General features: G+C 47.9%; 3 protein-coding genes and 1 long non-coding RNA gene across 8 annotated transcripts; 3 read left to right on the forward strand and 1 right to left on the reverse strand.

Annotated features, from left to right (window-relative positions):
- Positions 1-195: 195 nt before the first annotated feature.
- On the forward strand, positions 196-1,322 carry Acyp2 (Acylphosphatase 2). Its single transcript, XM_017247880.3, has 4 exons — positions 196-391; positions 445-461; positions 518-627; positions 680-1,322. The coding sequence occupies exons 1-4, from the start codon at positions 208-210 to the stop codon at positions 792-794; spliced, it is 426 nt and encodes a 141-aa protein (XP_017103369.2). The 5' UTR covers positions 196-207; the 3' UTR covers positions 795-1,322.
- Positions 1,124-8,979, forward strand: nsl1 (non-specific lethal 1). Of its 4 annotated transcripts, none has more exons than XM_017247873.3 (9): positions 1,124-1,247; positions 2,361-3,151; positions 3,220-4,423; positions 4,662-5,158; positions 5,304-5,702; positions 5,983-6,298; positions 6,361-6,477; positions 6,545-7,424; positions 7,490-8,979. In XM_017247873.3, the coding sequence occupies exons 2-9, from the start codon at positions 2,467-2,469 to the stop codon at positions 8,036-8,038; spliced, it is 4,647 nt and encodes a 1,548-aa protein (XP_017103362.2). In that variant the 5' UTR covers positions 1,124-1,247; positions 2,361-2,466; the 3' UTR covers positions 8,039-8,979. The 4 variants fall into 4 exon arrangements, with proteins under 4 accessions (XP_017103362.2, XP_017103366.2, XP_070137859.1 ...); XM_017247877.3 differs by having other exon boundaries at positions 5,304-5,636; XM_017247872.3 differs by having other exon boundaries at positions 1,143-1,278.
- LOC138926711 (uncharacterized) lies at positions 2,980-9,898 on the reverse strand. The gene is made up of 4 exons (XR_011443327.1): positions 9,759-9,898; positions 4,283-4,590; positions 3,181-4,164; positions 2,980-3,120 (listed from the first exon to the last, which is right to left on the reverse strand). It is a non-coding gene; the product is annotated as an uncharacterized lncRNA (long non-coding RNA).
- On the forward strand, positions 9,105-10,490 carry LOC108129682 (angiopoietin-related protein 1). 2 transcript variants are annotated; one of them, XM_070281761.1, is made up of 3 exons: positions 9,105-9,240; positions 9,306-9,704; positions 9,775-9,906. In XM_070281761.1, the coding sequence occupies exons 1-3, from the start codon at positions 9,235-9,237 to the stop codon at positions 9,850-9,852; spliced, it is 483 nt and encodes a 160-aa protein (XP_070137862.1). In that variant the 5' UTR covers positions 9,105-9,234; the 3' UTR covers positions 9,853-9,906. The 2 variants fall into 2 exon arrangements, with proteins under 2 accessions (XP_070137862.1, XP_070137861.1); XM_070281760.1 differs by lacking the exon at positions 9,105-9,240 and having other exon boundaries at positions 9,568-9,704; positions 9,775-10,490.
- The last annotated feature ends 479 nt before the right edge of the window (positions 10,491-10,969 follow it).

Genomic DNA, 10,969 nt, shown 5'->3' on the forward strand with positions numbered 1-10,969 from the left:
CGTTGTTCTTTTCGATTGGCTTTACTTGGCTCGATGTCTGATATAAGAACAAATAACTCTATACTTGAGTTGTATTTTTTAATAAAAATATATATTTTTTATTAAATATTTAAAACACTCTTTTGTATAAACTTATTTTAAAATTTTTGAATATCATAATGGTATATTTTTAGCGCACTGTCTACGGTCTTACTACGAGCGGTCACTATGGCATTGCAATGTGAATCTATTTTGGTTGTCAGAATTTTTGTATTACTGTCTCTATTGAGATATCTAGGAGTAAACAGTTTAAGCTCGGAGAAAATCTACGATCAGGACGTCGCAATGGCCGGATCCGGAAGTGCCAAGAAGCTCTTTGCTTGCAATTTCGAGGTTTTTGGACGAGTTCAAGGTATGAACTTTTGCAGGTTTTGAATTTTTTTATTTATATTTTATTCTTTTCAGGTGTGTTCTTCCGCAAGGTAAGTTCTATTAGCTAACAAAACTTAGACCTTTAAAAGCTGAAATTTTATTTTAGTACACGGAGCAAACAGCTCAAAAACTGGGTCTCAAAGGATGGTGCATGAACACCAAAGAGGGCACTGTCAAAGGACAACTAGAGGGCCCCTTGCCCCAGCTAAACGAAATGTAACATTTCTGATATATTTAACTGAAACCAATTAGCACTACTTTCTTGCAGGAAGCACTGGCTCCAGACCAAGGGCAGCCCTAAATCTATAATAGAAAAGGCGGAATTTACGCCATCCCAAGAAATTGCTGCTGCAAGTTTTTCAAGATTCGAAATTCGTCGCTAATTTACAAGACATTATCATTATTATTTTAGTTTAGTGTTCTGATAGTTCATAATGCGCATAGAACCCCACAAATCCACAGAGAACACCTAAACCAAAATTGCACGCAAATATTACAAATATTGCAAAACAGATTAATCGAACCACCCCCCAGGGTTGCATTTTTTGGTAGTGTGGCCAGTGTTGGCTTACGCCAAAATATAGCGAAAACCCCATCTATTTGTACTGCTCGCACACCCAACCAGATACGCCATTGCCTTTGAAAAGACATGGGCGAGAGCGAGAACACTAGCTGGGCGACATGCGTACTTTGGTCGAAATCGAAAACGAAACGAGTACAGCTTCGATACACGTCGTTTGCTAAAAGCGTAGCAGGGCAGCAGTAAAGCAATGAAAAAACTAAATGAGGAGGAAAAACCGTGAAGCGAGCACCGTACAATTCCAATCCGCCATTGTGTAAGCAAATAATAAAACCACTGTGAACATTGTGCGTATACTGAGAATAAAATATATTTAATTTTCCGACAAAAATTACACGAAAAATATTCTTGCGTGCGGTGAATGTGGGCATGTGCATGTGTCTGCTGTGTGCTGTGTGAGTGTGTGGTGGTATTAGTGTGTGTACTGGACAATACTTTCGCGCTGAAAACCATTTTTCGTTCTCGTTTCGCGGAAAAATGGCAATTTAATTATTCAGAGCGCATATATTGGGCTGTAATACACACGAAACTAACAAAGGCGATGGGGTAATACTGCAATGAGATTGTGTAAATAACTGAAAATAGTGAGGCACACAGTCGCACGCCTGGTCACTGCTCACTGGTCGTGTATGTGTGAGTGTTTGTTGGTGTTGGTGTTGTAAAGGCGCGCTACTAATTGCCGTCGAAAAAAAAATTCAATAAACGAAATTACATAAAAACATGGTAGGCTGGCACGCATGGCGGGAGGCTCGCCCGCCAATTTTCAATATTATGATGATGCAAATTTTTCGAAAAATTGTGATTTACGTTGCGAGATGAGAGCACTCTCTAGGATTTCGTCAGTATGTAGTAGGAAATGTGTGCGTTTTTCTGTCTGCTTCTGCTAGGCCGAGTGTGTGTGTGTGTGTGTTCTATACAGTTTTTTTTTATTGCGCATCATTGTGTGCAATAGCGCGCTTTCTGCATGTGTGTGTGTGTGTGTGTGTGTGTGTGGGGCCATTCCGTACATAACACGCCGGAAAAGAAATAACGAATTGAGATTTTTTTTATTCGATTTTGGAGGAGGCGGGCTTGCTGAAACGAGATAAAACATTAAAATATACAAAAAAAAAAACGATGCGGCGTTTGAATCTCATTCTCAAACCGCAAGGGACTTCCCAAACAATAAGCTCTTTCATGAAAAAAACTAATTGTAACAAATACTGTATTTAATGAATAATTAAAAAATATATATATATGGAATTAAGTCTAGTAGCTTGGGTGTTTTGTTTTCAAAAAATATTCAAAACCAGTGAGCCTATGGTTTGCCTTCAAAACGTCGATTTTGCAAATAAATCACCTCACCTCGCATTTCATTTCGTTTCTGAAGCGACCTGTCCAGGATTAGCCCTTCGAGCGTAGAGTCCAAGTGAAGAGATTCCGATTCCGAGCGATTCTAGCGAGCGAGGAGCAACCCAAATGCCCAAATCACAACGATGGCACCAGCGCTCACAGCCGAGCCACTAAGTCCCAAGGAGAAGCTCATCAGCACCGCCTCGCCCTCGGCCTCCATCCGCAGCTCCTCCTCCTCTGGCGGAGACAGCAGCGGCGGCGGCGGCGGAGGAGGCATCGGCAGTGCTACGGGCCTGGCCAAGAAGCCATCGACGCCCATACCGGCCACGGCCACGATCACGACGCGGATCACCCGTTCGGCGTCAGCTGCCCAGCAGCGATCACCGCTTGTGATCAACAACAACAACAACAACAAACGAAAATCAACTAGCATCAAGTCGACTAACGACACAATGGGCCTGAGTACGGCCCCCAATCCGCACAGCAGTAGCACCACAGTGGCTGCTGCTGCTGCTGCAGAGCCCGTGGTGGCCTCCACCAGCGACAGCATCAACAGCGCTGCCAATTCCACCAGCACCAGCCCGCTGAAGGACAACTCGACGGCGCAGCTTCTGGCGGATCTGACGATCAACTTCGAGGAGACCCTGTCCGCGGAGATCTGTCTGAGGAAGACCTTGCCCGAGGTCAGTTTGGGCAAGGAGCCGGCGACGTCGACCGCTGTCACGAGTGCCAGTTCGGAGGAGTCCGGAGGAGGAGTGGCAGTGGCTGGCCAGTTACTGATCCCTGCCGTGGAGGAGCTGCCAAAGATAGAAACCGATAACTTGGAGGGTGAGTGACTAGCGACAATTCCAACTTACATGCCGTTTCAATGATTTCCATGGCCTGCTTGTTTTCAGAACGCCTTAGTCAGTTGGATGGCAACGCCAGTGGGATTCCCGTGGAGCAGCTGGCTGCCCAGCTGCCTCCGCCCCCGCCGATCGTACAGGAGCCGGCCGCGCCGAGCACGCCCAGCCGGCCCCAGCAGCAAATGCAGCAACAGTTGGAATCGCCGCAGCAGCAGCGCCACCAACAGTTGACGCCCCAGAGTACCGCCAGCTCGATTAACTTCCTCAAGGACGGAGCTGCTGGCGAGGTATTAGAGGACCAGGACATCGAGGAGGTTCTGAAGGCCTTGAAGACCTTTGACGGCGGTCACGTTAATCCGGATGCCATCTGCGAGTTTTTTAGTGATGTGTGGGAGGAGGCGGCGCCAGCCGCGCCGTTAGCGTCAACGGCACCGGCCAACCTTCCGGAGGAACTGGCCGTGGACCCCAAACCCAGCATTTCCAGTGTGATCGAGGTCGAGGCGCCGGCAAAGCCCGGCCGGCCCTGGCAGGAGAGCCACGCCGAGCTGGAGCAACAGCAGCATGTCATTTCCCGGCGCATCGACTTCCTGCTGCGACGCATGCGGAAGTACCAGGCGCGCCAGATGTGCCGACACACCAGCGAAGAGGTAGCCGGCATATTCGAATGGTCCGCTCGATCCTCTCACAAGACTCCCAACCCGGTGCGGAGTTCCACGCTGTCGGAGCAGGAGGCGACGGTTCAATCCATTGTATCCGGCCGACCAGGCGTCTCCTTCTGGGACGAGCAGAAGAAGCATCCGTTGCCGGCCAGCCAGATGGGAAGCTTGATTCGCCATATTGCGACAGCCGCCAAGCACCAGCAGATTTGCAACTCGACCAGTGGCAGTTCGGCAACGCTGGCGCCCTCGTCCAGTTGGTACAACAGCTCCAATAGCTCCACGGTTCCGGGCAAGCGCCCTCGAAAGAATCAGCTGGATGTGACAGCAACCGGACCGGCTGGAACGATAGGAAACACGACGACGACGGCAGCATCCAGTTCCGTTGTGGAACAGCATGTGCCGCGGGCGGACGATATAGTGCCCAACTATGACACTTATGTGACCAGCGAACTTACCCATGTGGCCGGGCTGTTGCACACGGAGCTGCGCGAGGTCCAGAACGCCATTGACTCGGACGCCACGGAGTCGAGTTCAGGTGGCGAGTCCGCCGATGAAATGGTCACCTACAACAACACCCATCAGCGTTCCCTTTCCATGTAAGTAGCTCCACCTTCCTTCCTCCTTCTAGTTTTATTTTGAATATATATTCCAACTTGATGCTCAGTCGAAGTGCTTCCGAGTCGAATGTGTTGTTAGGCTTGCTGTCAGCTTTTTTTTTTTATCGAATTATCCAGGGGGATCGATAGGAATCTCGTCCGATAACCTGGGGAGAACAAAAATATGTATCTATGTAACCTTTGACTTTAAACTCTTAACCCTTTCTTCTGATTGCAGCTCCCGACGTGCCGTTTGGAGGTACTCGAGGGATCGGGCCGCCATCGCCCTGCGCTGGTCGTGGCTGTGCGCCCAGCTGACCGACTTGGAGATGAAAATCCGACAGCACGGCGACCTCTACCAGGAGCTAACTCAGTCCAAGGGTCAGGTGCAGCTGGTGCCGACGGACAAGTCCGAAGTCGAGCCTGAACCACCTGCAAATCATCAAGAAGAGGCCACATCGTCCGACTGGCTATGCAGTCGAGCGCGACCATTGGTGCTGAGCGAGTTCCGGAAGCGCAAGCTCTTCCAGACCACCAACATGCACGCCTTTTCGAAGAAGGCCGCCCGACCCAGCAACATCAAGTGCGGCTGCCAGTGGCCCCATGTCCCCTGCGCCCTGTGCACCGGGCGAGCGGATCCCACGGCACCGCGCGAGCTGGTCGAGACGATGATGCCCGCCAACAGGGTGGCGCTGCTAGATCCTGGCTACCATCCAGTGCTCAGTTTCGCCAGCGGTGAGTTCCAGATTCGGTTGGGGGGGAGTTCGGAGAAGCGAAATAAATACAATTTTTGTCTAAAATTTATAGTCTTGACTGTTTCGATAGCTTCTATGAACTGATAGCTTCTTGAATTTATAACCAAATCTCTAATCCATTCTAGATGTCAGCCAGAGCGTGCACTTGGAGGCCATTGCCCGCCAGCCGGACTGGCAGTACCGGGTGATGCGCAGCCAGGCCAAGGCCATTGCGAAGAGCGTGTGGAAGGCGGAGCGCGAGGCGGTGGCATCTGGCGGCGGTGCTGGCGGACATGCCGGTAGCCGAAGATCGGGCGATGGAGTCAAGCGACGATATATTCGACGCAAGGAGCGCAACAATAACTCAAATAAGGATGCGGGCAGTGGATCTGCAGCAGCAGCCGGAGGAGCAGCAGCAGCCGGAGGAGCAGCAGCAACAGGAGGAGGCGTTGGCGTCGGGGGAGGGGATAGCGGAAATGGTACTGGTACTGCTACTACTTCTTCTTCTTCTACTACGCCTACTACAACGCCACTTGTGGCCAACAGTAAATTATTGTAAACATGACGAAATTCGATAATTGTTATTAACATAAAACAACAACAATCTTTTGCATCTCTTCTTCTTCTTTTTCTTTACACGAACCATAAAAAAATTGATAATAATATTAATAATAATATTATTAAAACAACAACAACCGACACCCACAACAACATCAACCAACCAACTTCTACAAATCCTCCATCAATTGTTTTATTTTGCCATTCCGTTCTTTATCTTGAACCCGCACTCCCTATAACTTCTGGCATGGATTACGGATTAAACAGCGGGCACGGGCAAAAGGCAACAACAATCACAAAACCCAACTGGAACGAACAGTTCCAGCTCGCCGTGGACAGACTCTCGCCAACGCCAACGACAACGCCACCACAGTCCCTCCTCAACCTCGATCTCGGCCACGACTAGCGGCGCTAAGAAATCCCGCAAATCCACCAACAGCACCACCACCACATCCAGCAATTCCAACCAGCACAACAACTATCATCTAAATGGCTACGGGGATCGGTATGGAGATCAGCACACCAGCAGCAGCAGTAGGAGTCGTCGCAACTCTTCGCCATCCCACAGCCATCGCAACGAAAGGTAGACACATCTTGTCAGAGTTGTTCCAGATTGGTATTTAATATCACTTGACTTCCTTGCAGATCTTCGGAGCGACGCATTCGTCCTGTTTACGACATCGACAACATCGTTATTCCTTATAGCATGGCAGCCCAGACCAGAGTGGAGATCCTGCCCTACAAAGAGATACCTACACCCAAGTAAGTACAAAAAAGTTTTGTTTTGAAACGCACGCCTACTACATCCCACATACATTATCGCTTTCAGGTGGCGCATTGTTGACAGTGATAGTGATAAGGCCAAGCAGTCGGCACAGACGGATGAGTCATCAGCCGAGAGCAAGCTCAGCAATGGCCAGACAGAGGCCGAGCAGCCACAAGTACCCGAGGTGGAGCAGCAGCCGGCGGCCGAGCAGCCTCCGAAGGTCAATGGGTTGCGACAGAAGCAGAAGCAGGAGGCGGCAGTCAAGCACAATAATAACAACAACACAAACGTAAACAACAACAGGAATGGCCTGGTGAATGGAAATGCTGGCAAAGAAGAGACCAAGTTGGAGGAGAAGACGATACCCGAGAAGAAGGACGACGAGGTAATTCCAAAGGAGGAGCCCGCAAAGAAGCCAAAGCTGAATGGAAAAATCACAAAGACTCCGAGTGCTGAGGCCGAGGAGGAGCCACCACTGCCCAAACGGCCCAAGCTGGAGAAGGCAAATGGCCAGATTTTGGAGACGTTGGACAGTAAGCCGGAGGACCCGAAGCCACAAGAGAACGAGGAAGACGTTGAGATGGAGGACCTTTCCGATGAGGCGTTCATTGCGCGACACCATCTGGCTATGCTCGAGGAGCGTCAACGCTACGAAACCTTTCTGAAGTTTCCCTGGACTCCACGGCCGCGTGCGAATCGGCGGATTGATAGTCGCGCCGAGTCGAGTGGTGCCAACACACCGGATCCCGCTTCTCCGGCACCGGCTGGCGCTGGGAACCTGGATAACGAGAGCATCCCCTCGCCACTGGCCCATCCGCTAGAGGGCTTCAACGAGAGCGGCGAGCTGATAAGCGATAAGTCGCGTCCCAATCGCCGCCGAACCACCTCCAGCAAGCTGAAGGATCAGGCGGAGCGGCGCAGCACCACGCCCGACTTGAGGGAGGTGAGTCGAGCACACGACATAGTTCATTAGATCAGTTCCTAACTCCCCTTATGTTATCCTTGTAGGCTTATGCGATGATGCTACCATCACCCTTCGAGCCCCTGCAGTTTCCGCTGTCGGAGGAGGTGTACCAGCGGATGCTGGAGGAAACCTATGCCACACCCAGGTACTTGACTGCTTCGAAGCGAGCCAAAAGCAAGTCAGTATCCTCGAACTGCGACGGAAGCAGCTCCCAAGGAGCTGGAAGCAAGGGGGGGAGCCGGCGTAGCAGCAAGACGAAGACAAAGCTGAACGGGCAGATCAATGGACACCCAGCGGCTGCAAAGAGCAATGGTGTTGGCAAGGATGGTGAAGTGTCCGAGCCAGAGGAGGAGGATTTGCTGCTGGAGGAGGAGGACGATGACTATCCCAAGCATCATTTGGTGCCGCTGGACGATGAGCAGCAATCGGCACCCGATGGGGAGCAGGATGTGTACGATGAGGCGATCAAGGCCTATCTGGGGGATCAGGAGGGACTCGATGAGGATCTGGGCAACGATCCGTTTGAGGACGACGACCCCAATGATCCGGAATGGAGGAACCGGACCGACGGCGTTCGCAACCGGCGTGTCTAGATGGAGAACCCAGAACCCAAAGCAACTAACTATCGATTTCGTTATTTCATATTTTCGTTAATTTTTTTAAAAAAACATTCAACACCAGAGAACCACAAGCTGCTGGAAACACTGACCAGCCGGCGCAGAGCATCAATTTTTTAATTTGTTTTCGAAATGGAATTGTTTAACTCACCACCACCACAACTTTGCCTACTTTAAGTAATCTTTCTAAGTTATTTAGTTCTACAAACCACATACACAACAAAAACAAAAAAAGAAGTGAAAACAACCCAAGAGCAACACTCGTGAAATATTTTATGTAAATATACAAGATAGACCCTAGTGCTAAGGCAGTTATTTGATAAAAATGTTAACTAATCGGAAGAAGACGTAGAGATAGAGTCCATCCGCCTGATGATGGTGTTTGGTTCGTAAAGATATAGTTATATGATATAGGATGCAGAAAACCTTCGATTAAGCAACCCCACAACCCACTTGGGCTTCAAGCCAAAGTGCTTCGATAATAAAAACACTAAGTTAACCTTAACATACGCTATATATATATATATAAACACAAATACACAGTAAATATATATATATTAAAAGCATACATTTAAATGTAAATGCGAGAGACGCGATTTGAAATGTATTCGCACCTGCAGCACCACCACACAAACGATATAAATGAAGCGTTATCTGTAAATTGATCCAGCTATCCCCCTGGCCTCTAGGGTCTAGACCCGTATTTCTTACTATATATATATATATTATTATATTTTAAAGTTTATCAAAATGTAAATGTATAGAGAGGAATCCAAGGAGGAGGGGCGGTTGAGCGATATATGTATGTATATGTATTTTTTAGTTGCCTAGGCGTTTTTCATTTCTATCTTTAAAAGTTAGTTGCTAATTCTAGAGATTAAAAATTAAAAAAAAAAAAAAAACAAAAAAACTAAAAACCTTTAAAAAAAACCTAGTGCGGCTATGTCCGGGAAAAAATGTTTATTCAATTTATGTTTTTTTTAATATACACGCTAGCGACATGTTTCATTCGTTAATTCTTGAAAAACAAATACAAGGAGCGCAGAAATACAGAAATCTATATTCATAAAAATTACACAACCACCAGATGTCGACTTTGGAGGGACTTGGATGGTGTCTTGAAGCATGTGGTGGAGTGACTTCATTAGTTGGTTATTCGACTTGGAATTGGAATGAGGGTAAGATGGGAAGATGAGTCTTCTTCTAAAGCCAAAGAGTATTAAAGAGTTCTTTAAAAAATCAGCTTTCTTTGGTGTTTCTTCTGGCCTGGAGCTGTGCCTTTTTTGGCCAGAGTCATCAGGCGAGCCGGGATCTCGGCTTGGAGTTAAGGTTAAAGGAACTAGCTTCCATTAAGGAGACATTGGACCAACATACCGACAAGCTAAGAGTTTTGGAAACCAATCTAGACCTGGTTCTAAGCAAGGTCCTTTTCCTAGCCGAGCAGGAGGGAAGGAGCTCCAGAGAAGACCTCCTGGAGAAAGTTCTTGCAAAGTTTAAAGAGGAAGAAAGACCTACAGCTATACTTCAGAGGATAGAAGGTTTTTTGATGGCCTGTGGAAGAGGGGTTTCTGAACCCCCGAAAACACCACGAGTGAAGTTAACCAAGAGATGCTACCCGACCTCGAACCTTCCCTACCAGTGGGTAAGTTTTATTCTTCAAGTGACCTCTGCCCCCAAAAAAATACGTCCAACTCACCTGAAACCATGTCCAGACTTCCACCAGGCCAACAAATCCGATTGCCATGAACTGGATGAGAAGCAGCGCATTAGTGGCGTTTATAGATTTCTAGAACCAGATACCAATGAACTCCAGAGGGACTTCTATGAGAGGTACTGCTTCTTCGCCAGTGAGGGACCCGCCTGGACGGTGATTCAGCAAAGGGGTTTCTCCGATCCACCAGAGGACTTCCAACGCACCTGGGAAGAGTATCGTGCGGGTTTCGGCAACTTGTCCGGTGATTTTTGGTTTGGGAACGAATTTACACACAAGATTCTCTACCGGGACGATTACGAACTTAGAGTGGAACTGACGGATGGAGACAAGCAGCAATACAGTGACTGGGCCGAGTATTCACTATTTCGATTGGACAGCGAGGCGTACAACTATCAGTTGACGGTGGACGGTGGATTCCGGGGTACCCTGGACGATGCCCTGGAGTTGCTCAATCAGGTGGACTTCAGCACCCATGATCGGCGGAGTGATCTCTCCCGGGTAGGAGCCTCCTGCAGTGAGTTATACGGCGGCGGTTGGTGGTTCAACGAATGCACAGAGTCTAATTTGAATGGCCACCAAGAAGACCACCAAACAGCCATCATTTGGCCTGGTTGGGTATCAGGGATCGGGCAATCCGGAACCAGGAGCTCGCGCATGATGATCCGACCCGTTGTACGCGCCACGGAAGAAATTACGGATAAAAACGAAGTTTAAGACATTTGAATTATTTCATCGAAGTAACTTGGAGATTTAAATGGAAAGTTGAATTGTAGATGTTGCCTCGTATTTACAAATAAACGTACAAATAAACGTTACCGATAGCTATTACTAATGAAAGCTTCGATAGTGACATCTCTGGTGAAAGTTTCATCCCTCACGAAAGGTCATTTAAAGTGGCCAGATATTTTGTGACGTAGAGGAGTCCCCCCTCTGATGCAGGAGTTTTGAGGGTTTCATAGCACTGATTTGCAGGGGTGTCAGGGTAAAGATGTAATTTAAATTTTAAATTTTTAGTAATAGCTTTTAGTGTGTTGTTTAGCAAATGGTAAATATATAAATATTTTAAATCTTAAGATGTCGTAGGTTTATAGTTTAAAGACTTGTAAAGCATGTTTTTTACCGGCAATGTTTGCACGTCTTAAAATTATATTCTATTGTTATTTTATTAAGGATTTGTAATAATAACAGTGAAA

Source organism: Drosophila bipectinata, chromosome 3R (genome assembly GCF_030179905.1).
Source record: "Drosophila bipectinata strain 14024-0381.07 chromosome 3R, DbipHiC1v2, whole genome shotgun sequence".
Classification (NCBI taxonomy): Eukaryota; Metazoa; Arthropoda; class Insecta; order Diptera; family Drosophilidae; genus Drosophila; species Drosophila bipectinata.

Coding starts and splice junctions, on each gene's coding strand:
- nsl1 (XM_017247873.3), top strand. CDS start 2,467: ATGGCACCAGCGCTCACAGCCGAGCCACTAAGTCCCAAGGAGAAGCTC. Junction 3,152..3,219: donor AGAAACCGATAACTTGGAGG/GTGAGTGACTAG, acceptor GCTTGTTTTCAG/AACGCCTTAGTCAGTTGGAT. Junction 5,159..5,303: donor AGTGCTCAGTTTCGCCAGCG/GTGAGTTCCAGA, acceptor AATCCATTCTAG/ATGTCAGCCAGAGCGTGCAC.
- LOC108129682 (XM_070281760.1), top strand. CDS start 9,671: ATGCTACCCGACCTCGAACCTTCCCTACCAGTGG. Junction 9,705..9,774: donor CGAACCTTCCCTACCAGTGG/GTAAGTTTTATT, acceptor AACCATGTCCAG/ACTTCCACCAGGCCAACAAA.
- Acyp2 (XM_017247880.3), top strand. CDS start 208: ATGGCATTGCAATGTGAATCTATTTTGGTTGTCAGAATTTTTGTATTA. Junction 628..679: donor TTGCCCCAGCTAAACGAAAT/GTAACATTTCTG, acceptor ACTTTCTTGCAG/GAAGCACTGGCTCCAGACCA.